The 26,442-nt window shown below is 44.9% G+C and overlaps 1 protein-coding gene across 7 annotated transcripts in view; it reads left to right on the top strand.

Annotated features, from left to right (window-relative positions):
- KIF13A (kinesin family member 13A) overlaps nt 1-26,442 on the top strand; it is a 208,227-nt gene that overhangs the window by 119,279 nt on the left and 62,506 nt on the right. For all 7 annotated transcript variants that reach the window (XM_030552499.1, XM_030552496.1, XM_030552502.1 and 4 more), the window contains exons 7-13: nt 3,350-3,437; nt 10,268-10,402; nt 11,646-11,758; nt 16,362-16,473; nt 18,208-18,420; nt 21,470-21,580; nt 22,864-22,998. In XM_030552499.1, the coding sequence (XP_030408359.1) occupies nt 3,350-3,437; nt 10,268-10,402; nt 11,646-11,758; nt 16,362-16,473; nt 18,208-18,420; nt 21,470-21,580; nt 22,864-22,998 (907 nt within the window). The remainder of the gene's footprint in view (nt 1-3,349; nt 3,438-10,267; nt 10,403-11,645; nt 11,759-16,361; nt 16,474-18,207; nt 18,421-21,469; nt 21,581-22,863; nt 22,999-26,442) is intronic.

Genomic DNA, 26,442 nt, shown 5'->3' with positions numbered 1-26,442 from the left:
GTGTAGTGTGGATGGGTGCAGCGTTAAATCGATTTAACGCTGTTAAAATCATTTTAACAGCGTAGTGTGGACCAGGCCTTAGAAGAGGGTTTGTAAAGCCTAAGGCTTGATCTAGAATAGAAAATTGGGTCAGGTTAACTACATCAATCAGGGGTGTGAAAAATCCACACCCCTGATCATTGTCGTTAAACTGGCCTTAAGTCCCTGTGTAGATGGCACTAGGTCAATGGAAGAATTCTTCTGTTGACCTAGCTACTGCCTCTTGGGGAGGTAGATTACCTATGCCGGTAGTAGAATCCCTCCTATAGGTGTAGGTGTGTCTACACTGAAGCACTATAAAGGTGCAGTTGTGCCACTGTAGCCTTTTAAGTGTAGACAAACTCTAAATATGTAAAAAGCAACGAAGCGTCCTGTGGCACCTTATAGACTGACAGGGTATGTCTACACTACGGGATTATTCCAATTTTACAGAAACTGTTTTTTTAAAACAGATTATATAAAGTCGAGTGCACGCGGCCACACTAAGCACATTAATTCGGCGGTCTGCGTCCGTGTACCGAGGCTAGCGTCGATTTCCAGAGCATTGCACTGTGGGTAGCTATCCCATAGTTCCCGCAGTCTCCCCAGCCCATTGGAATTCTGGGTTGAGATCACAATACATGATGGTGCAAAAACAGTGTCACGGGTGATTCTGGGTAAATGTCGTCACTCAATCCTTCCTCCGTGAAAGCAACGACAGGCAATCATTTCGCGCCCTTTTTCTCTGGATTGCCCTGGCAGAGGCCATAGCATGGTAACCATGGAGTCCGTTTAGCCTTTTTTCACTGTCACGGTATGTGTACTGGATGCTACTGACAGACGCAGTACTACAGTGCTACACAGCAGCATTCATTTGCCTTTGCAAGGTAGCAGAGTCAGTTACCAGCCCTATTCCACCGTCTGCTGCTTTGGAAATTGGCAATGATGATTACCAGTCATATTGTACCGTCTGCTGCTGTCCTGGGTGCTCCTGACTGGCCTTGCTGAGGTCGGCCGGGGGCGCATAGACAAAAAATGGGAATGACTTCCCAGGTCATTCCCTTGTTTATGTTTTGTCTAAAAATAGTCCTGCCTAGAATATGGGGCAAGTCTACTAGAGAACCAGAGAGCACAGCTGCTCCGGGTCAGAGCCCCAGATATCCCACAGAAATGATGAGCTGCATGCCATTCTAGGGGGTGCCCCTTCAACAACCCCACCCATTGCTTCCCTCCTCCCACACCCCTCCTGGGCTACCATGGCAGTTATCCCCCCATTTGTGTGAAGAGGTAATAAAGAATGCCGGAATAAGAAACACTGATTTTTAGTGAGATAAAGTGAGGGGAAGGCAGCCTCCAGCTGCTATGATAGTCCAGAATCTCCATTAGACATGGAAGGGAGGGCAGGGAGGAGCTCAGCCTCCAGCTGCTATGATGAGGACGGTTACCAGCCCTATAGCACCATCTTCCAGGACTGAACCTCCAGTAACACAAAGCTTAAAGAAGGAAGTGACCAGGAATCATTCCCATTTTTGCCCAGGCGCCCCCGGCCGACCTCACCGAGGCCAGCCAGGAGCACTCACTGGTTGATGACGAGGACGGCTATCAGTCATATTGTACCGTACCATCTGCCACCGGGGAGGGAAGGGGAGAGGATGCTGCTGTTTAGTGCTGCAGCACCCCGTCTACCAGCAGCATCCAGTAGACATACGGTGACATTGAAAAGAGACAAGAAATGATTTTTTTCCCTTTTCTTTGAGGGGGGGAGAAGGGGTAAATTGGCGACATATTCCCTGAACCACAGGTGACAATATTTTTGACCCTTCAGGCACTGGGAGCTCAGCCAAGAATGCAAATGCTTTTCGGAGACTGCAGGAACTGTGGGATAGCTGGAGTCCTCAGTCCCCCCTCCCTCCCTCCATGAGCATCCATTTGATTCTTTGGCTTTCCGTTACACTTGTCTCACAGCACTGTGGTGAGTCCCTGCTGTGGTCCCTGTCTATCATAGCCTGGAGATTTTTTCAAATGCTTTGACATTTCATCTTCTGGAACGGAGCTCTTATAGAACAGATTTGTCTCCCCGTAGAGCAATCGGATCCAGTATCTCCCATACGGTCCATGTTGGAGCTCTTTTTGGGTTTGGGACTGCATGGCCACCCGTGCTGATCAGTGCTTCACGCAGGGCAAATAGGAAATGAAATTCAAAAGTTTGCAGGGCTTTTCCTGTCTACCTGGCCAATGCATCCGAGTTCAGATTGCTTTCCAGAGCAGTCACAATGGTGCATTATGGGATACCACCCGGAGGCCAATACCGTTGAATTGTGGTCACACTAACCCTAATCCGACATGGCAATACCAATTTCAGCGCTACTCCCCTCGTCGGGGAGGAGTAGAGAAATCGGTTTTAAGAGCCTTTTATATCGATATAAAGGGCTTCGTTGTGTGGACGGGTGCAGGGTTAAATCGTTTTAAAGCTGCTAAATTCGGTATAAATGCATAGTGTGGACCAGCCACAGATGTATTAGAGCATAAGCTTTCGTGGGTGAATACCCACTTTGTCAGATGCATGAGAATATGTAAATATGTAGTGGTTGACTTAATTGTATTTATTAGGTGATAAATCCTAGAACCATCTCCCATCCCAGCAGCCACGGATAGGGGCTGAGCATCTCAATAAGGCATTGTCCCATGGACTTCACTGAGAGCCACTTGCCATCCCTTATAATTTATATTTGCCCTGGCAGATGGGTTTAGTTCTCTGGATAGATTTCTGGTTTTGTTTTTTTGTTTTTTTTTAAACCTGACTGTGAATATGTGCCAAATATATACAGCATTGTATATGTCAACTAACAGATACAATTTAAAGATTAGGTTGTTACATTTGGATAAAGTGTGAAAAATATATAATTTTGAGTTTCTTCCTTGATTTGTTCTATCACATCCCGGATTTTTGTTTTTCCATTTTTGTCTAGAGAAAAAAGTAATATGAAATATTTCAGGGTCTGTTCTAACCCCCTATTCCCACCCCACCCCTCCAACAAGTGTGTGCATTTATAAAAAATTCACATTATAATGATTAAAACCTAGTAGGTAGATTAACAATAGAAATAAGAGCAAAACAAATAGGTTATCTGGAAGTTGGGTTTGCTATTACTTTAATCATTTAAAAAAAAACAACCACCACCAGAATTTTAAAAATGGATCTCTAAGTTCTATAGCTGATGTATTGGCACTTCAGACAATTACTTTCATGGATTTCTGTTTTAACCAATAAAGTTCATAATAATAGATTGCTATGGGAAGTTTTTGAATAACACCCTGCTTTGTTCTTAAGGAGCCGGCAGTCCCTTAAGGTTCGAGAGCACAAAGTATTGGGGCCATATGTAGATGGCTTGTCTCAGCTGGCTGTTACTAACTTTGAGGTAAATATAAACTGATGACAAATAACTAAATAACATTTCTGTAAACAGGGTGATAAAGAATTTTGTGCTATGTAAACCAGTATCTACTCAGATGTTTTGGTTCTTCTTCGAGTGATTGTTCATGTCCATTCAAAGTAGGTGTGCGCGAGCCACGTGCATGCCAGCCGGAAGATTTTCCCTTAGTAGTGTCCGTAGGGTCGGCCCGGGCGCCTCCTGGAGTGGCGCCACCATGGCGCCCTATAAAGGGGCCCGCCAACCCTCCACCCCCTCAGTTCCTTCTTACTGCCGGTGACGGCTAGCTGGAACTTCTCTTGTGTAGCAAGTTGGCAGTGTCCTTTCCTTACTACTTAGTCCATGTATTCAGTCATATTATAGTTAGATAGATCTTTGTATATAGTTTTTTGTAGTTGGGGAGTCCCCCCTCCCAGAGTCTTCGTCGCTCGCTGGGGCATGCCTGGGTCCCCTGGGTACAAACTCTGCAAGGACTGCGGGAAATTCATGCCCAAGAGTGACCCGCACTCTGCGTGTTTGAGGTGCCTCGGAGAAAGTCACCAAAAGGACCGGTGCTCTATCTGTAGAGGCTTCCGCCTGCGAACTCTTAAGGACAGGGCTCAAAGACTTTGAGTCCTCCTGATAGAGGCTGCCCTGTGGCCACCCTCAGACCCAGAACCAGCTGAGGCGGGGCCCAGCACATTGTCCTTGGTGCGGAGTGCCCTGGCACCGACATCAGGACTTAGGGCCCAGCCCAAGTCGTCGAAAACCCGGCACCGGACGGAGTTGGGTCATAGGAAGTCGGCCTCAGTGCAGCACCGCTTGCCTTCACCGGTGCCTGCCAAGAGAAAGAAGCCGATGAGGGATCGGTCACCCCACCAGGATCCGAGGCCGACGCCGTCTACGGGTGTAAGCGGACAGGCTGGGCTACAGCCCTCCGCGGTTCCGTCGACTCCTGCACCAGAGAGAGGGCGGTCAAGTCTGGACCAGCCTAACTCCCTGGACCTCAGCAGAGACATACGCCCCCGTCAACACTGGAGGCATTCGAGGTGGCCTCAGACCTAATGGGCCTCCCAGCACCGGCCTCCCCACATCATAGGGAGTTGCCTACTGTGGTCCGTCCACCAGTACAGTCTAGAGGCAAGCTGGCCATGCTGTCGCCTCCCTCCCCGCACCGCGCTGTGAAGGCGGCACTGGACCAGAGGAGAGGCTCCCCGCTGCCTCTGCACTGGTCTCCTTTGGCACCGGGCGCTGCTCCCCCCAGGTCCTCATGCTCAGAGACCTCGGACTCAGAGACAGACTCCTATCGCTCCAGCCGGTCGCAGAGCAGGAGATCAGTTTCGAGGGTGAGCCTCCAACGTTACCCACAATGGCAGCAACAATGGCAGCCGCCCTCACAGTGGCCGTTTTGGACTCCCTGGGCCTACCATCAGTCGGTAGGCCAGGCGTTTGGCCCTCGGTCACAGTCGGCTTTGGTGTCCTCAATGTTGCTGGCCCCGGCGCAGCTGCCTCTGCCACCGGCACTGTCGCCGGGCGTGCCATTGTCAAGTTCAGCATCCCCTAACCGGGCAGCGACACCGGCAGCGGTTCCAGTTCGGGTTCCACCAGCACTGCATGATACACCAAGTCGCTCACTGGCGACCCCCTGACTCCCTGGTAGTAGACGCGGCTAACTAGCGGGAGCATCAAGGGTTTCAGGGGTCGACACCGAAGAGCAGGAATGCAAAAAGCCTTGAGCTCTTTGGTAGAAAGGTGTACTCCATGCGGGGTCTCCAATTCCGCATTGCCAATCAACAGGCAATAGTAAGCCGATATGGCCACAGCACCTGTTCGGCCATGTCGAAGTTTGCGGAGCTCCTTCCCCAGGACTCGAGATCAGAGTTTTTGGCCCTAGTGGAGGAGGGCAAACTGATCTCTTGAGCCTCCCTGCCGGCCGCCTTAGATGCGATGGACTCAGCCTCGCGCACCCTGGCCATGGACCTGGTCATGCGGCAGGGAGCCTGGCTCCAGGTCTCGGGCCTGCCCTATGAGGTCCAGCAGACGATTCAAGACTTCCCCTTCGAAGGGCAGATGCTGTTTTCGGAGAGAACAGACAAACGTCTCCATAGCTTAAAGGACTCGAGGGCAACACTTTGCTCGCTGAGCTTGCATACCCCCGCTACCCAGCGCAGACAGTTTAGGCTGCAGGCGACCCCTTACCCATACCAGCCACAGACTCGCCAGGAGCTGGGGACAGGCAGGGCAGAAATGGCAGGAGGCGTCGCCAGCGCCACCCCTCCGGCCAGGCGTCTAGCCAATCCAGACCACCATCTGGGCATTGACCCCCTATTTGATGGTACGGTCGAGGATAACCTACCGATAGACACTCTGGATCCTTCCACCTCTACCTTCCAGTCACGTCTGTCCCACTTCTACCGTGCCTCGTCCTGAATTACGTCGGACAAATGGGTGCTCTGCACAGTAGAGAGGGGATATTCTATCCAGTTCTCCTCCCTTCTGCCCCACCAACCCCCCTCCCCATCCCTCTTCAGGGACCCTTCTCACGAGCAACTTCTAATTCAAGAAGTGAAGTCCCTCATGGAGACAGGGGCAGTGGAGGAAGTCCCATGGGAGCTCAGGGACAAAGGCTTCTATTCCCGGTATTTCCTAATACCGAAGACAAAAGGGGGCCTGAGACCCATCCTAGACTTGTGGCGGCTGAACAAGTTTGTGCGAAAACTCAAGTTCCGCATGATCTCCCTGTCCTTGATCATCCCCTCCCTGGATCCAGGAGATTGGTATGCCGCCCTCGACTTAAAGGACGCCTATTTCCACATTGCCATAATTTCACGGCACCGTCAGTACCTTAGATTCATCATGGCCGACGTCCATCTGCAGTTAACGGTGCTCCCATTCGGCCTGTCAGCTGCTCCCAGGGGCTTCACGAAGTGCATGGCGGTAGTGGCGGCCTTCCTGTGCAGGCGGGGCATCCAGGTATTCCCCTACCTGGATGACTGGCTCATAAAGGGCCACTCCAAGGAGCAGCTAGAGACCCAGGTGTTGTTCATCAGGTGGACCTTTCTCGATCTTAGCCTCCTCCTGAACGAAGCCAAATCCACCCTGTCTCCTACACAACGAATAGAGTTCATAGGAGCGGTTCTGGATTGCACCCACGCCAAAGCATACCTGCCGGAGTCCAGGTTCCGTGCAATTTCCGAGCTCATCCTTGGACTGCACCGCGCCCCAGTTACCATGGCGCGAGTTTGCCTCTGGCTGTTGGGCCACGTGGCGGCGTGCACTTATGTGGTGGTCCATGCTAGACTTCAGCTTTGCCCGCTGCAGTCCTGGTTGGCGACAGTTTATCGCCTGGTCAGGGACCCCCTGGACTCAGTGGTGTCCATTCCCCGCTTGGTGCTGAGCTCGCTACAGTGGTGGCTCAACCTGCAGGAAGTCTGCATAGGTGTCTCCTTTGCTGCCCCGCAACCTTCCCTCTCCCTGGTGATGGACGCCTCGGATCGAGGTTGGGGAGCGCACCTGGGACACCTCAAGACGCAGGGCTTGTGGTCGCCGGAGGACTTCGAGTTGCATATCAATGTCAGGGAGCTAAGAGCAGTCCGCCTGGCATGTTTGACCTTCTGGTCTCACCTGGCTGACAGGTGCTTTTCAGTCCTTTTGGACAACACGGCTGCCGTTTTTTATATCAACAAATGGGGGTGCATGCTCCTCTCCCCTCTGCAGGGAAGCCCTTGCGCTGTGGGATTTCTGCGTTCACAAGGCCACTCATCTGATGGCGTTCTACCTTCTGGGGGAGCAGAACGGTTTGGCGGACACCCTGAGCCGCTCGTTCCAGGGTCACGAGTGGTCCCTCCGATGGGATGTGGTACTCTCAATTTTCCAGCTCTGGGGCTTTCCCCGGTTAGACCTGTTTGCTTCAAGGGAAAACAGGAAGTGCCGATGGTTTTGCTCCCTCCTGGGCCGCAGTTGGAGGTCTCTGTCGGACGCCTTCCTACAGACATGGGAGGACAGTCTGCTCTATGCCTTCCCTCCGATCCCCCTGATACACAGGGTGCTTTTAAGGATTCACAGTGATCACACCAGGGTAATCCTGATAGCTCCGGCGTAGCCGCGCCAGCATTGGTACACGTCACTCCTGCACATGTCAGTTCAGGCGCCCCTGACACTGCCCCTACTCCCGGACCTGATCACGCAGGACCGGGACTCCCTCCACCATCCGAACCATGAGTCCCTTCACCTCACAGCCTGGATGCTCCCTGGCTGAACCCGGTGGAGTTGTGGTGCTCCCAGCCGGTCAGGTAGGTGCTGCTAGGTAGCAGGAAACCGTCCACCAGGGCCACCTACCTGGCTAAATGGAAGCGCTTCTCCATATGGCCGGGTCAGCAGGGTCACAACCCACAGAAGGTACCAATTCCCGCTGTCCTTGACTATTTGCTTCACATAAGACAACTGGGCCTCTCCCTTTCCTCCATTTGCGTTCACTTGGCGGCCATATCCGCTTTTCATCTGGGAGAGGGGGGTACCTCGGTGTTTGCGAATCCGTTAGTTGGACGTTTCCTCAAGGCTCTTCCCACATATACGTCAGCCAACGCCTGCTTGGGACCTGAATCTGGTCCTCTCCGTCCTCTCGAGGCCTCCTTTTGAGCCTCTGGCTTCGTGCTCCCTGCTGTACCTATCGTATAAGACCGTCTTCTTGGTGGCGATCACCTCGGCCCGACGGGTGTCGGAGCTTCGGGCATTAACGTCAGAGCCCCCGTACACAGTTGTCTACAAGGACAAGGTCCAACTTAGACCTCATCCGGCTTTCCTACCCAAGGTTGTTTCGCAGTTCCACATGGACCAAGATATCTTTCTCCCAGTGTTTTATCCGAAACCACACGCCTCCAGTGAAGAGCAGAGGCTACATTCCCTGGATGTCCGCAAGGCCTTGGCTTTTTACATAGAGCGTACCAAGCTGTTCAGACGCTCAACCCAGCTCTTCGTCGCAGTGGCAGAAAGGATGAAGGGGCTCCTGGTCTCGTCTCAGTGAATCTCTTCGTGGATTGCGACCTGCATCTCGGAATGCTACTGCATAGCTAAGACCCCTGTCCCTCCGGTCACGGCCCACTCCACTAGGGCGCAGGCCTCCTCTGCGGCTTTCCTTGCTTAGGTTCCGACTCAGGAGATTCGTAGAGCGGCCAAGTGATCCTCCATCCACACGTTCTCGTCTCATTATGCCATCACGCACCAGGCAAGGGATGACGCAGCCTTCGGGCGTGCAGTTCTCCAGTCAGCAGTGATCTCCGACCCCACCTCCTAAAGTTAGGCTTGTGAGTCACCTACTTTGAATGGACATGAACAACCACTCGAAGAAAAAACAGTTACCCACCTTTTAGTAACTGTTGTTTTTCGAGATGTGTTGTTCATGTCCATTCCAACACCCACCCTTCTGCTCCTCTGTTGGAGTGCTGGCAAGAAGGAACTGAGAGGGTGGAGGGTCGGTGGGCCCCTTTATAGGGTGCCGTGGTGCCGCCGCTCCAGGGGGTGCCCGGGCCGACCCTATGGACGCTAAGGGAAAATCTTCCAGCTGGGGTGCACATGGCGCGCGCACACCTACTTTGAATGGACATGAACAACACATCTCGAAGAACAACAGTTACTAAAAGATGGGTAACCATTTTTTCTTTGAGATGATTTACGTGTTCTAATATTTGACTTCATTATTGACAGTCACAAAAATGCCTGCCTGAAGACTCAGAACTATTTATTTCAATTAAAAGCTTCAGGCCCGATCTTTTTTTCCCATGGAAGTCAATGGAAAAATTCCTGTTGACATTACAGTGTGTATGTAGCCAGTGTGTTAAGTTTACCAATATTTCTTTATTATTTTCATTGTTTTCTGTCCATTGGTTACACTTTTCTTGTATTATGCATATTATTTGTTTCAGAGTTTATCATAGCTGCAGAAGGGCCCACTTGAGTCACTGACTCTTTTTTTCAAAACGTTATGTTTCTAGGGTTTATAAAAGACAATAAAAGGTAATATTTACAGAAATGCTGTACATGCTGCATGGAGCTTTCTTTATAAAGGAAATTGGATGAAAAACCTGTTTAAGTGTTTTTAAAAAATGGCAGAAAATCTTCACTAATACTTTTCATGTACTACTAAAGGAGGAAAGACTACCCTTTTCAGAAACTTGTATACTTCTGAGGCAGATGTACACAATGTAAATCTGAAAACTACCTTCTAGTTCACTGAGATAGTATGTGTTGAATGAATATAATATTAAAGCTCAAATAAATGAAAGAAGCAGTTTCTCTCAGTCATTGACAGATTGCAGTTTCTCTGGTTCCAACTTTTATGAATTATGTTGGCTAAGGGAAAAGCAAATGCAGTCAGTCCTCTCCAAAAGAACATTTTGCTAGTGTGAATTTTCACAACTTTTTTTTTAATGCACATTTGCTCAGAAGAGTCAGCAAGCACATGTATCGAACTCAACATAATTGCCTTTGGTTTTATACATGTAGAAAGGTACAGTCTTTAAGTGAGGTAACCCTTTGAGCCAATTTAAATTAAGATAGTATTAGTGCAGCTCACTGAAGAAACACGTTGTGTTCATCTGTCTAAATGGTTTTCTATTGGCCTAATTACTGGCATTAAACAAATGACTTGTACAGCACTTAAAAATTTAGTGGTGTTAATAACTTCAGCCTGTCAAATTATGCACCCTTTGTACTCTGTATATCTCAAAATGTATGGAGAGAGTCCTCATCTTTTCTATGTTAATGAGAATTTTTTTTAGTGGGAAGAACAATTTCACCCACTTTTATCTTAACATCCCTTTTTACTATGTGTTATGCTCCAGGATATTGAGTCCCTGATGTCGGAGGGAAACAAATCTCGAACGGTTGCTGCAACCAACATGAATGAGGAAAGCAGCCGCTCTCATGCTGTATTCAATATTGTAGTAACTCAGACACTTTATGACCTGCAGTCTGGTGTAAGTGCGTGGTTGTGGTGATCCTCATTTGAAGTAAGAGGGACTTGCTGCCCTTTTTCTCCTTTCAGCCACTCAGCCTCCAGGATTTATATTTCAAGGGTGATAGTTAAAGGAAACATGGAGAACACAATTGAAGTCCATTGTCAGGACGCGTACTGTTATGCGTCTATAGGTAGCACTGCTTAATCTGGGATAAGGAGACACAAATGGCCTACCATTTTAAAACTTAAGCTGCCTTAACTCCTTAGGGGTGGAGTTTTTTGCCTCTGCCTTAAGAGTCTTAATGTCACCTGGGGACACAGTTTCCTATATGATATTACATTACCCTTTCCTTTGATCTCGGTAGTGGTGGTTATTTGTGTGGGAATGTAGAACGCGTGAGTATTCTCTTGGTTCGTCTTTTCTTTTGCCTTTAAGAGTGTGAGTGCACTGCAGTTGGAAGTGTGATTGCAGCATGTGTAGCTATATCTGAGCTAGCTTTACTCAAGCTAGCACAGGTTACCAATACCAGTGAAGCTACAGCAGCAAGGCCCAGGGTAGCCACCCAAATAAGTTCCCAGCATCCTGGGCAGGCTTGTACAGCCCTCACTGAAGCACATGCTGCCATGGCTTCACTGCTAATTGTACCCACCGTAGCTAGATTGCAGAATGTGTAGCCACACTCTCTGATTGCAGTGTAGACATATCCTGTCCTTATTGTAACTTGAACTATTTTCCATAGGTACCTAAAAGATAATCCATCCTCAAATAATTTTTTCAATCAAATTGAAACACTTTGCTTCCCTTAGCTCATCTAGTAGAGATGATGATGATTCAGATTGTAGTTCAATGTACAGGGAAAACTGTGGAAGCAGTCAGTTGCCAAATGAGAGATGAGCATGCTGTTTAAGACTGACTACTGTAAAACCTGTCCTAGACAGAAGATTTTTGCAGCATTAGCATTGGCAACGCTTTACTAGCTTACCATGCCAGTAAAGTTATTGAACTTACACCATAGTTAATGCTATTTCATAAGTGGTGCAATCCTTAGGGATAAAGTGATATGAGAGTAACTGTTTAAAAAAATTAAAAAGCTTTATGGGAATTCCTTTTTCTTCAGGCTCTCTTACGCCTCTAGCTTGTCACTGGTCATAATGCACTGCTCATAAAACAGCAGGACTTAAGTACTGCAAGTATATCTGGTTCTTTAGCATTTTGTATTCGCATTTCTTGGCTATTTGTCTCCTATGTTTCATTCTTCTAGAATTCTGGAGAGAAAGTCAGCAAGGTCAGCCTGGTGGATTTGGCTGGTAGCGAGAGAGTGTCTAAAACAGGAGCTGCAGGAGACCGTCTGAAGGAAGGCAGCAACATAAACAAGTAAGGACACTGGCAAATATGAAGTGTAAAAATGAATCTTCCAAAATGAGTGTTTGCCTGCCTGCCTGCCTGTATCATTTGTCATAAATCACTTCAAGTGATGCTTCTGGTGAACAAGCAGTTAATTACATTTTTTCAGCAACTATGTGCTGAACACCACATTATACATTGATGTAGGGAACCTGATTCATACATGATTCAGGTGAGATCTTCGTGCTGCTTATTTGGAAAAAGTGACAACAGCAGTCTTAAAGAATACACGTTTGGAATTCATTTACACACCCTTTTCACAGACACATGTAGCAATCTCATCTTTGAAAGAATGTAAGCCATAAAAGGAAGAATACAAACCATAAAAAATTAGGTGAAAACTGGATGGCTTTGCTCCAACATATGCTAAAAATATGTAAGAGTATAATTCACAGTTTAAGAAAAGTAGGTCACGGTGAAGATGTGTAAGTTTAAGGTTGCCTAAGGGCATCTGTAACTCAAGCAATGACAATTTATAGGGGATTTTGCTACCATAACTACTGTGTTATTCCACAAAACAAATACTTAGCATGATATCACCATTGTCATAAATATATTAATTTTCTTGGGAAAAATGAGATAAAACGCAGCATCCAAACCTAGCTTTTTTTTCAATTACCAATTTTAAAAGTTTCCATAAAACTTTTTTTGGTTCTCTGTAAGGGAAGCAGGACAGCAGAGGTATATTTCAACAACATTTTTACTATAATATTAAAAACCTAACCTCTTTTAGAAGCTGGACAGGTACAGAGATTCTTCTGTAAACACCAATCTACTTTGTCATGTTAAAAAGTTTACATGATTAGCACAATAAGGTTAAGAATCACTACATATGATGGGAAACTGGATGGCTTTAGGTTGGTAGTGCGGTATGTGGAGTCTTAACCATCGAGGTCACTGATTCAGTTCCAGCTGTTAGTTTTAGTTTCTGGTCACTATGAATCTCGTGGTTGGTCACAGGCCTACGGGAAATGAGTTGGTTGTCTCAGTCTAACTCCTAGTGGAAAAGTGACACATCACAAAGACCATTGCCACAACAGACACTAATTGCCATTCATGCTGGCAGTCTTGGCATATATACCGAGAACTGAATGGGCATTGAGAGTGAACTCTCCTCAGTTTTCCCTATAACGTGATCCCTCCAAGTCAGGCTTTACATCATAGAATCATAGATTATTAGGGTTGGAAGGGACCTCAAGAGATCATCTAGTCCAACCCCCTGCTCAAAGCAGGACCAATCCCCAAATCCTTAAATGACTCCCTCAAGGATTGAACTCACAACCCTGGGTTTAGCAGGCCAATGCTCAAACCACTGAGCTATCCCTCCCCCACATCCTTTATTGTGGTGGCAGTTTTGGAATCTTGCTCTGTCTATGCTATATCTTTTCTGTGGAGAGAGAGAGAGAGAGTTCAAATCTTTCATGAGTACTAAATTTTACTTTGAAATATTTCTAAAAAGAGAATAGAAAAAAAAATCCCTCTTCATTCATTTCTGTATGTACTTTTACCCCAAGTTAAGTTCTTGCATGGTATAAGTCTATATCCCCTTTATCCATTTATTCACTGCTCTCTATTGGAACTCCATTTCATGCTTGAAGGCTGAAGAGAATTCCTTTAGTGTTGTACTTTGGTGTTCTTTACCTCTCTTTCCCCACACCTTGTAGAATTGTGTAATTGTTTCACTTACAAGAAGCCACAGAACTCGTATTTGTTTTGCACTTGGGGAAAAAAGGCATTTTTATTTTGAGAGGTAGATTTTTCCCTCTCGTTCTGAAAGTGCATTGCAACCAATAATTAAAGTTTATTTCTAGAAGTTGTGCAACTAGAACTGATTTTCACAGAACACTGAGCATAAACCATTTCTCCTACGTGTGAATAATGTGTAGCACACATTCTCAGAATAGTGTCTCTCTGAAATAGAGAGTTCTCTGGGGCGGACACAGTAGTTGAGATTTCCAAAATGGCACGGAAAATTTTAGCAGCACACTATCTTACGATAATCAACACATTTTATGACGTGGACAGTGAATATGACTGACTTGTAAAGTATCCCAGGTTTTTTTATAATGATTCAACCGCAGAGTGTCTATAATTGCTTGAAATGGCAATAGTCGATTAGAACAGTGATTCTCAGACTAGGCCCACCACTTGTTCAGGGAAAGCTTCTGGCGGACCGGTTTGTTTACCTGCCTCCAGGCTGATGGGGGCTGCAGGAAGGGTGGACAGCACATCCCTCAGCCCATGCTGCTTCCTGCAGCCCCCATTGGCCTGGAGCGGCAAACTGCGGCCAGTGGGAGCGCTGATCTGCCGAACCTGCGGACGTGGCAGGTAAACAAACTGGCCTGGCCCGGTCTGCCAGGGGCTTTCCCTGAACAAGCGGTGGCCCTAGTTTGAGAACCACTGCATTAGAATATAATCCATATTGATTGCTATATGTAACTGCTTTGGATGAGAATGTGAAAGTAAAGGAAGGCAAAGCAATCTGACATGCATTTGCAGGGCTGGGCAAACCCTACAGTACAACCACATAAACCAAAAATTTTGCAGGGCGACTTCTGTGGCATCTAACCAGTTCCTGCAGATTTGCTTGGAAGTTCAGTTTCTACATAAAAGCAAACACTGTGGATGAAATAGACTCTTCTCCAGTCATATTCTCCCCTTCTCTCCCCCACAGCTCATCCTACCTCAGGCACTCCTTTTATTTTTGGGAATGCTTTGGAGGGTAGGGATAGTTTGCTCCATCCCCATCAGCTCCAGAAATAACTTGCACTATTTCAGTCTTAGATCTTGCTATCATTGTATTAGACCCAGGAGTCTGCTTTCTGCAGAGAGCGCTTCTGTTTTGTTCTTGGAGGTAGTGCCACTCCTTTTAAAGGAGATGCACACATTGTGCTCTCACTGAAACTTTGTTTGTTTGTTTTCTCTAGTTATTTACCTTAACCTAAAATAAGTCATTCAGGCTTACAGTCATCCAGATATGACTTCTCTTTGTATATTAAAAAAAAATAAGATGGCCCTCTCCAGCCTTCCTTCCAGAGGGTTCTGGATGGCTACTTATCTCCTCTCCATCAGGGTTTTCAAGGGACCTGCCCCATAACTGTCTTCCTCGGTCCTTGCAAAGATCTTCAGAAGAGCTGAATGTGCCTGCTTCTCTCCCAATAGAGTACTGGCTAGCATACTGACCATAGGGGCAGCAGTACCACAGTCCTTTGCAATGTATCTGGGGAATCTATGGAAAACACATAAGAGGCACAGACTAAATCAGCCATTGATTAGTGCCTGCCAAGAGTTAAAGCACTCTTCTTAAACAGGCCGTAATTGCGATGCTTTTTAGTAAAACCACAGTTGTTGCTATCATAATTATAACTACACCTCTACCCTGATATAACGTGTTCCTCAGAAGCCAAAAAATGTCACCGTGTCATAGGTGAGACTGTGTTATATTGGGGTAGGGAGAGGAACTGCTCCGTGCCCCAGCTCACCTTCGCTCTGACTCCGCCTCCTCCCTGAGCGTGCTGCTGCTGCTCCACTTTTCCCTCCCTCCCTTCCAGGCTTGCCATGCCAATCAGCTGTTTGGCCCAGCAAGCCTGGGGGAGCAGGGCAGGAGCGGACAGGTGGCTGCGCACTCAGGGCAGGAGGCGGAGATGAGCTGGAGCAGGGAACGGTTCCTCTGCACCCCTCGTTACTTGCTGTGGCCCTCCCCGGGGCCCGCCTTCCCCAGCTCACCTCTGCTGTGTCTCCTCCCACGAGCGCGCCGCAGCTCTGCTTCTCCTCCCTCCCTGAGGAACTGCTTGCAATAACATGAATTTGAATATAACGAGGTAAAGCAGCCCTACCCCCCAGAGTGCTGCTTTACTGCATTATATCTGAATTTGCATTATACTGGACCGCATTATATCGGCGCAGAGGTATGCTAAGCAAGCCTTTGAAAACAAAATTGCCCACAATACTGTGTTCTGAGTAGCTTTCACAATACTAGGAGCAGTAGCTGGGTTCTATTTACTAAATGTCAGTGAAAACCCTATGAAAATGGGCTGAAACTATGCCATTCACTGCAGCGTTCTCCACTCTGATAAGCAAGCACCACCTCTACCACTGCAGACTCAGGCACTTGTTTCGAATGTGCAGGCCTCCAACTGCACAATAACAAGTGAGCCCAGTCATGCATAAGGAAAAAGGGATGTTGAAAATGTGAAACCCACAGAAGCGACACTCTTTCATGTATTCTGCACCAGGCTGCCAAGTCAACTTACTCTTTCTGAACTGTCCCAGCTTATTGGGTGGTGGTGGTGGTTTTTGTTAAAGGGCATTATGTAAGCAATATCGGACAACAGCGTGTAGATTAGATTAAAGTAATTACACATCTCCGGTGCATTGTGATTTATGAGGCAAAGTAGACACTGGAATCGTGTAATTATTTTATTGCAGACATTTCTCATAATACTTCCCTTACAATGTTTAGACAATGGCTTTTGTTACTATTTCTTCCTTTGTATTTTTAAGGGATGTTCATTTTGATATTACATTTGTTAACGATTAGCTGTATAAAACAGATTGTATTTTATTTTCTTAGGTCACTCTCAACGCTGGGATTGGTTATATCATCACTTGCTGACCAAGCAGCAGGAAAGGGGAAAAACAAGTTTGTGCCTTATAGAGATTCTGTACTCACCTGGCTTCTCAAGGTAATGCATGGTCTCATTTCGCCCTGTAGACCAGTGGTTTTCAAACTTTCTGAGCTGAACCCCCCTTTGACTTATAATTTGTAGTTTCCCCCTCTCCCCAACCCAGACAAAAGAGACCCACAGACTCGGTGGCCCACTCAGGTGAGTCGGGGTGGAGGTGGCATGCTGTCTCTGAGCCGCGTTGTGCAGGGCTGCCCAAGCCTTGCCACGTGAGGCTCGTCCAAGCATCTGCTGCTGCCCTGGATGGTGATGAGGGAGCACAGTGTGGGTCCTGCAAGGGGCATTATGGTCACACACAGGGGAGCAGGGCTCTGAACTGCACCCAGGAAAGTGTGCGGTGAGCCTGTGAGTGCCAGACTCTGAACAGGCAAGCAGTTGAGCAAGCCATCTTCTACACAGTGAGCCACTGGGTGCCCTGGCTTTGCACCCCACAGTGACTCCTGCTTCGAGGTCTGGCTGCAGCAGGGGTGGAGAAGGAGCCACAGTGATCCTGAAGTAACACAGCTTTGGCGGTACTGATGGCGCCTCCTTCCTGGGCTGCTCCCGGATTGCCTGTGGCTTGCCAGGAGAGCTGTAGTCATGGGCAGGGAATAACCTTCCGTGGCACATGCAGCTGCCCACGGCAGGTGGAGATTCCATCCCTCTGCTGCAGCACTGGCCCGCAGGCCCCTGTCTGGACTTCTTTACTCTGTTTGAAGGTTGACAGGTTCCATCACCGGGGGGGGGGGGGAAACCACGCCACCCTGACGTGGGCTGGGGAGACTGTCTGTAACCCGCTCAGGTAGACCCAGATGGCAGGAACCTATAGGCAGAGGGCAGGTTTGCACAGCGCTTTGGGCACCTCATGCAGCTCTGGGACAATACAAGCCCCATCCCACATCCCTCACCTTTGGTCCCAGGAGCCACTGTCCATGCAGCCCCCCCAGCACTTCCTCTCTCCCCACACTTATCTGTGGCTCAAAATAGCAGCCTTTTTGACTTTGGTGCTAAATGCTGTGAGAACAGGAGTGTGAAGTCATCACGGGGTCAGCTATTGGAGTACAGCCATCCCTGTCACACGAGTGGGGAAGTGATGGGATCTATGTGCAGGTTGGAGGAACTGCTCTCCATTCCCAATCTAGGCAGAAGTGCATCGTTGGTCTTGCTACTGCCTGCTCCTCTGCATGATGGTCATGAGCAAAAAGACACAAATTTCCTACATGTAGTTTCCTACCTTCCTGAGCCACCTCAAGAGGGGGTTGGGTATCGGGAGGGGCCGGCTCTGCGCTGGACCCCCCCGGACATTCCTCCGCACTCCTCTGGAAAGTTATGCCCCACAGTTTGAAAACCTCTGTTATAGACAAACTGTAGGCATGATGTGTTGTGGGATCAGAGCATACAGTTTGTGTGCAGACACCAGGTCTTGATTTTTAATGAGCTGGGGAGTGGCTGCTGCTACCGACTTCTTTCCACAGTACTAGGAACAGATTCTCTACTGCTGTTTTTGCTCTCCCAGCAGTGATATCTTATTACCTACGGTACTAATCTGTAATGGGGTCATGTCTAATGCACTGAGACCTAGAAATTGTTTGAGTTATAGATCAGATTCAAATTAATCAGTGCACTTTGGTGTCTAAATAGATGATTCATATTTCAAACCTGTTCTTTGCAAGGGCACATTATGACTACAGAGAGCATGGGGTACGTTTTAATCTGTCTTATATTCCTCAAACTTTCGAAGATTATGCTTTACAGGACAACTTGGGAGGAAACAGCCAAACTGCCATGATAGCCACAATTAGCCCATCAGCTGACAATTATGAAGAAACGCTCTCTACGCTGAGATATGCAGACAGAGCGAAAAGAATAGTTAATCATGCTGTCGTAAATGAAGATCCAAATGCCAGGGTCATTCGAGAACTACGTGAAGAAGTGGAAAAACTGAAAGAACAGCTCTCGCAAGCTGAGGTAAAGTAATTTGGAGCTCTGTGTATCTAGAGTTCTCTAAGGCAATGTCAAGTATGTTGATAGGAATTTAGTTGTGTGTAGTTCTTACAACAAAGTATGGAAAGTGAGATTGCTATGTTAATTATATTGTAAGTCATTTACTTGGTTTTTTGAAATAAGCTGAAATATCTGATGGTTCATGGGCCTCTTGTAAGCGTACACTGGGTTGTACAGAAGGTCTACTTTGCCAAACTATATCCTTTCCTGAAGAACTTAATCTAAAGGCACAAGTAGATGCTGTGTAGTACAGCACAGAACAGACAGTGACCTATGATCATAGTAGGTTTTCAACTTTTTTGTGTGTTGGCGTTTGTGTGTTGGGTGTTTTTGTTTTTGTTTTGGAGTGGGATGTAGCTTGATTAAGTTAAATGGGGCAGTAAAAGACAGAGTCACGAGACAAAACACTAAGGGAACTGGTTTGCTGTGACCGCTGCCTATTATGCTAATAGTAACGGTCTCCCTGTTAACCTTGTTTTTCCCCATCTATATGCTGTTTTCACATCTTGACGCCCACATAGATTGTACGCTGTGTATGACAGAGGGGTGTGTGTGTGTGTGTGTGTGTCCCTTTCCAGACTACTCTACCCTTTTCAGGAATCTTGCATACCCCAAGTTTCACCCCACTTAAAGACTATTTGCTTACAAAATCAGACATAAAAATACAAAAGTGTCACAGCACACTATTATTGAAAAATTGCTTACTTTCTCATTTTTATTTTATAATTATAAGGTAAATCAGTTGGAATATATATATTGTACTTACATTTCAGTATATAGAGCAGTATAAACAAATAATTGTATTAAATTTTAGTTTGTACTGACTTTGCTAGTGTTTTTTATGTAGCCTGGTGTAAAACTAGGCAAATATCTAGACAAGTTGATGTGCCCTCTGGAAGATCTCTCCATACCAGCAGTACATGTACCCCTGGTTGAGAACCACTGGCCTTATGGCATTTAGGTTCTGATCACTGAGCCCTCTCAGTACTACAGCTTTGGACAAGCATAAAGAATAGGAGATAAGATGAGTCTGAGTGTGGATTTATGTAGTGTAAGCAAGAAAGAGAAGCTAGTGTAGAAGTTGTTAAAGAAGACATATGAGCCTGAAATGGCCAAGTTTCCATGAACTCCTGTTTTTCTTTGCCCTGTAGACTATTGGCTCTGTCCATAAATAATAATAAAAAATGCCTAATTTTACCTATTTGTCTAACAGTTTAAAAAAAATCAGATTAAATTAATTGGTTTTGTATTAAACTGTCATTTGTGTTCATGGTATGTGAGCGACCTCTAACTGAATACTGTTGTCAAGCACTGTTGGAATAGCCACATTGGTCCCAGGATATTAGAGAGACAAGGTGAGTTAGGTATTATCTTTTATTGGATCGACTTCAGGATGATCTGATGAGATGAGCTTTCAGGTCTGGGAAATATTCTCCATGTGTCACAGCTAAATACAAGGTGGAACAGATTGTTTAGCATAAGTGGTTAACATTTACTTCATTTTGAATGGTCCCTTGAAATATGGGTTTCCTCAAAGGAAATCTGTACAACACCTTCAAAAGAGGAGCCATGGAGCTTAAATTCATAACTTTGCTAGACACTAAAAATCATTGACTGAATGGAGAAACTGGAATTATGGCTCATTACAGCAATCTGTAATCCACTTACCCCCTACCACCACCACTTTTTTTCCTTTCATCTCTATAATTGGAGATGTGTTAATGGGCCACTTACCTTGAATGGTTGCTTGATATATATTATGGTAACTACTTATGCTAAACAATCTGTTCCACATTGTATTTAGCTGTGGCACTCTGCGTATTCTACACTGCAATTAAAACCCCCTGATTGGCCCATACCAGCTGACTTGGGATAAGGGACTACTTAATTGCAGGGTAGATGTTCGTGCTTGGGTTGAAGCCCAGGCTCCAGGACCCTGTAAGATGGGAGGGTCCTAGAGCTCAGGCTGCAGCCTGAATATCTACGTCGCAATTAAGCATCCCCTTCGCTCAAACCCCATGAGCCCGAGTTGGCTGACACGGGCCAGCTTGTGGATGTCTAATTGTAGTGTGGATATACCCTGTCAGTACATTTCCCAGACCTGAAAAAGAGCTTTTGGTAAACTCGAAAGCTCTTCTATCTCATCAGCAGAAGTTGGTCCAATAAAATATTTTACCTCACCCACTCTCTCTCTATTGTCAAGGATGTATTTGAAGCTACCTAAAAGTGCTCTGAATTTACCCAAAATTACCTGTTGTCTTGTCTGTCTGACTAAATTATGTAAAACTTTCAAGCTTACTGTTCTCCTACCCTTTTACTGACACCAAAAAATCATGAGAAACAAAAATACCTACTGCTTTTTTTCTGATCACATGGATGGTCTCACCACCTTGTTTAATTGCTTTTTGACAATCATTAGGGTGAGAAGCGTCTCCTAGTCCTAGAGCACATCTGGTATTGCTTTATGCCCCTGCCTTTCCCAGTTTCATCTTCAGTCTTCAATTTTTCTATAATTGACTAGGACACCTACAAAATCAGAATAGGCAAAATATTAGGAACTCTACATGTGTCCTCAATCTAGTGAAGGCATTTAATCCAAATAGTTTTATAAGAAGAATAAATTAAAGAAGGGTGGTTGAGAATATCCAGATTCAAAGGAATAACTTGTTAGATATTTTTGTTTGCATATAGTCACACAGTTTTTGCATAAATAACTTGGATCAGATCTTCAGCTTTGATAAATCTGCATAGCTCTGTTGACTCTGATGGAGATACCTAGATTTGCACCAATTGAAAAATCGTCCTATTATTGTCAACTTCTTTCAGTGCTCAACTAGGAATCTCTCACCTATTCACAGTTTCCCCTGTAAAATTAACTCAACAAAAAAAGGAAAAATCCTATCATGGCTCGATTGGTAATTATTGCTACCTTGCTAAAACCAGCTTGAGAAGAGTTATTTTATGTATGATGATATTTTAAAATTGTAATAATTTTCTTCTCCTCAACATTAAGGCCCTGAAAGCACCAGAGCTGAAGGAAAAATTGGAAGAATCTGAGAAACTGATAAAAGAACTTACAGTCACATGGGAGGAAAAGCTAAGGAAAACAGAAGAAATTGCACAGGTAGTCCAGATACTTTAACTACTGAGACTTGGATCCTCAGCTGGTGTAAATCAACAAAACTGTATAGACTTTAATGGATCTTTGCTGACTTACAATAGCTGAGAGTCTGGCCATGGATATTGCTGTTTCCTACTCCCTTACTCCTGTGGGGTACCTTCTCTTGGTCTTTAATCCTTTTTCTGTATTTTCCATTTTTTTATCGTTTCATTCAACCTTTCCTCCAGAATACAGTGTAACTTGCTAACAGTGATAGTTTCATTAGAATAGATTTAATGGAATCGCTGCCATGATAGCTAAAGTCCACTATATGTACTTAAAACAAATGGCAGTGTGTACAGGCCATTTCGGATTTGTAAAACCAAAGTAGGAACATGAATATAATGGGTGAAATTATAGCTTAATTCAGAAATAAGATAATCCAAATGAAGGCCAATTCAATTTTGAATGTGTCTACACAAGGGTTTACTGCAGTTTAACTGATCCACTTTTAATTCACACCTTTAGCTAATTTGGATTAATTTTTCTGAGTGTCCCTTTGTAGACAACCCTAACATTACCTTTGATTAGAAATTACAGAATTTTTAGATTCTGATGTATTTGCCATCATTTGTGCTATTTGTTCTTTGTGGCTTGGAGAGTGAATGAGTCAGTTACACTTTCAAGTTCTCATATATCAGCAGTATGTTACACTGTTTGAGTTGCAACTACTACAAAATAACATTTAGATCCAAACAAAAATACTTTTGCTGAATTACTTACAAAATTGGAGAAATGTTTCTATTAATAGTAGGTACTTTGTAGCTTTTTAAAAACAAAATAAAACTCTGAGCCCAAGCTCCTTTATGGAATGCCCCTAAACCTGAAATCATAGCTGCTAGTGTGCTTATCTTTCTAGTATTTGCATGTAATGTGACAAATTTGCAATTGACATGATGAGTCAGAACCTGATTCTGCAACCCATATGGTGCATAGTAGTTACTCATGTGAGCAGTCCCACTGAAGTTGGTAGTACTGTTTGCCTAAGTGCTTTTCAAAGTGAATGAACATTAAAGGGATAGGTCATGGTGCATAACATTACAGTCTAAAGAACAATACAGGGTATGATCATTGTCTATTTTAGTTAATCCTTTTACTGTAACTTAGGTGATAATACTTTTAGTAGCAGTGTCCTGTGTGGTCCTGTGTGTAGATTGTTGTTCAACTTTACTCCTTGCTTTCATTTAATTATTTTATTGTCTCAGCAAACTATAATATGTGAGATCAACCTTTTTATGTGTTTGTAGGAGAGGCAAAGGCAACTAGAAAGCATGGGAATTTCCCTAGAGTCCTCTGGTATCAAGGTCGGGGATGACAAGTGTTACCTGGTTAATCTGAATGCAGATCCTGCACTCAATGAACTTTTGGTTTATTATTTAAAGGTAAGAATGCAAACAGGACATTGATATATTTAACAAATCATACTGAAGACCAATCTTGTTTTTAATTTCTGAAAGAATTTGGAATTTAGAGTGACGGACTCATAGGATTGGTTACAGCAAAGTAGAATTGTCCTGATTTCCCCCTCATTTGCGTAGACTTATATTTTCCCTGGCACTTTAGCTCCATTGACTTCAGTGGGATAACTCCTGATTCACGATGGTGAGACAGGAGAACCAGGCTTAGTGTGTGCAAGTGTTATGTAAACTCCTGTGCTGCAGCCCCCATTTTTCCAGCTGAAGACTAGATGTGACTCCCCTTTGGACTCCATCAGCACTACTCCCAAGAGGTTGATGTGAGGCACTCCTGCACAGCACTTGCAATTCCTTCCCTAGCCATGAAGTGAGAATTGGATTCCAGGGATCAAATTTGGAAACTACCATCTGTCTAGCCCCACAGTGTTTGATTTCTATATCATATTAGCACGGGCTAGTTCTAAGAAACAATTCAAGTATTCTGAACAAATGTTTCCATAATTCATTCAATGACTCTATCAGATATCCTCCGCTGACGAGTAGAAAGGTTTTAGGGTTATTTTTGTTTTCACTGTCTGATACCGCGTATGTGCTCAGAGAGCCAAGCTGGGATCTTTTCCTTATGCATTTTAACCTGTAATAAAGTTTTTGCAGGCCAAACTAAGCTCCCAGTTACACCTGTGCAACTCCATTGTCTTCAGTAGATTTGCACAATGTAACTGATTGAAACTTGGGGCTGAATTCCATCACCCTCACTCACGTTATGTAGTACTGTGCTTCCTAAATTGTCCCGTTGATTCTAATGGGAGTACTCATGAAGTAATGTACTACCCAGTATGTGTAAGAGTGGTAGAATCTGTACCTTAGTAAGCAATTCTGTTGATGCTGAAGAAGAAATAGGATCTTGCTTGCTTTCTTTTAGCTGCATTGGCTAACAGGAGCAAAAGGAAGTAAAAACATACTTTTGCTCTCTGAAGTGAGCAGATATCATTCTGAACACACATAGGGAGTAAATCTGTTTTTTTTTTAAACTTAATTTTCAGTTTCTGATTACAAAAAAATGTGTAGTCATAATAGCTCTTAATATCCTTATATCGATTAAAATATTACATCATGATAAACATTTAAAATACAGAAAGCCAGTTTAGTCAGTATGAAAGGGCCATTTTTGGTAATCACTCTTAAGAGTAAAAACACACTTTAAATGTAACATAATAAAGATGTTAAACATCAGAGTAATACATTTTTCCTAACGTTTTTCTTCATGACACTAACTTCTGTCCATTCCGGTTACTGGAGATGCTCTTTATTTCAATGTGAAACAGTGTCAATGCAAATCTTCTAATATATCGATATATGTAGGAAATGTTCTGACACTACGAGCACCCTCCCAAGTGAATGACAGAGAAAGCACTGTTCATTATAATACTTAGCTCTCACATAGCCCTTTTGTCAGTATATCTCAGAATGCTTTACAAAAGGTCACTATCATTATCTGCATAATAGTCAGTTTCTATTCTAGATAAATGTTTAATGATAGGGAGCTTTAGTATTGTACTATTTAAAAATAAGGAAACCATAGATATAAATACACTGAAATGTTTCACACTTTTAATATTATCTTTTGTAAGCTGTGCAATGAGACTTGGAATTATGGTGTCTCCCTAGGGAAGTTGCAGAGGGTTTATCTGTGTTAGAAGTGTTCGAGTATGGATGTAATACCTGTGGGGAGTTGGTAGAGAAACCTGCCATGCACAAGCTTACAGAATGTTCTTGGGAGTGGACTAGACCAATGTTTCTCAATGACGCAGTTGAGGAAGACTGCAAACCAGTTCCTAGTATCAAACAGGTTGAGAAACTCTGGACTAGACTATCCACAAGGTTCTTTCCATCCTTAGCTTTATCCATGGAGCTCCCATTGACATCAGCTGTGTAGTTAGTTAGGTGTTGGCATGTTGCTCCAGAAATTTAACCCTCTTCTTCGAGTAGTGTCTGTATTGGTGCTCCACTTTAGGTGTGTGTACACCCCATGTGCCTTGGATTGGAGATTTTTTGTAGCAGTGCCTATTAAGCTCACACATGTGCTCTGCTTGTCCTTGTGCCCTGCATCGAGGATATATAGAGCTGGGTGGGTAAACCACCCTCAGTATATTCTCAGCTGCCTCAGCCAGAGACGGAGCATTTAATATGCCCTCTTATATTGCTCAAAGCTTGTTCCTGCATCTAGTTATCTTTTTTCTTTCTTTCTTTATTTTTTTCTTATACCTAGTCCATTTGTTTATAATCCCTTCCCTTCCAGAAGTTTTTACTTTCAAGTTCCCAGTTAGCCTGGAATAAACCAGGATCTCCAGACTTCAAATGTTGCCTCGCTTGCCAAGAAGCTCTCCCAATCAGTGGCGGGCATTCTTGGTTTATTTATTGCTTGGGGAAAATGCATATCCGTCAGAAGAGTAGCATCTGCTCAGCATTTAAAAGCAGAGCTAGGAAGAATTGGGAGATAACACTTAAGTTCTTAATGATGGAAGATTCTCTCTGTCCAGCCTCAGCTCCAGGCCAGGAGACTGCACCCTGGGCATCTGCCTCTGAGCAAGCATAGCCCCATCAATGTCTGTGCATTTGCCCAGACCTGCAGAATATAATTATACAAATTATTCTAAGTTTGCCACCTTTATTGAGCACCTTCTGGCAGAACATCATGAATAATTCCAATCCATTATTAATGAGGGTCAGCTGCTAGCTAGGACCTTGTTGCAAGCAATGACACAGTTGACACAGCAGCTTGTTCTATTTCTCAGCAGTGGTCATGTTTTGAACATCCTGGCTCTAACTGTCTGGGTTCCAGAGAAAGGTCTAAAATGCAGTAGAATATTTCCCCTATGAGCAATTAAAACTCTTTGCTGAATTCACCAATGAATCCTTGCACAACCTAAAGGATTCCAGGGTCACCTTGTAATTCCTTGAAATGTATACACTTGCAAGCAAACAAAAGTTTAGCAGATTTCAAACGGCACAGAGATCGTGTCCTATTGAATTTTCAGGATTTCAGAGCCCCTCAGAAAGAAGCTGAGGTTGCGAAGACAGAGCCTGCCTACTTGGTCTGCATTTACAACTCAATTATCTTATCAAAGTGGCAGTTCTGACAGATTGCTTGAGGGTTTGGAACAACCTCACATCATATAGCTGCAACCACACCATTCTACCTGTCTCTTCCCACTTTGGAGTCTCTCTACTATTTTCATTCTGCATAGCAGAAGCTTACATCATGGGTGTTGAGGTTCTAAGATCAGGTTACTCCATCCATTTAACTTCCCTTCCTTGTCCCTTTTCAGGAACTTCTCTTATGAGCAGTTCTGATATGGGAAATAGATTCCCTTCTATGCATAGGACATGCCAGATTATGGTGTCCTGTTT

Source organism: Gopherus evgoodei, chromosome 2, assembly GCF_007399415.2.
Source record: "Gopherus evgoodei ecotype Sinaloan lineage chromosome 2, rGopEvg1_v1.p, whole genome shotgun sequence".
Classification (NCBI taxonomy): Eukaryota; Metazoa; Chordata; order Testudines; family Testudinidae; genus Gopherus; species Gopherus evgoodei.
The sequence above is the reverse complement of the archived record's forward strand: the minus strand, read 5'-3'. Positions and strand labels throughout refer to the sequence as shown.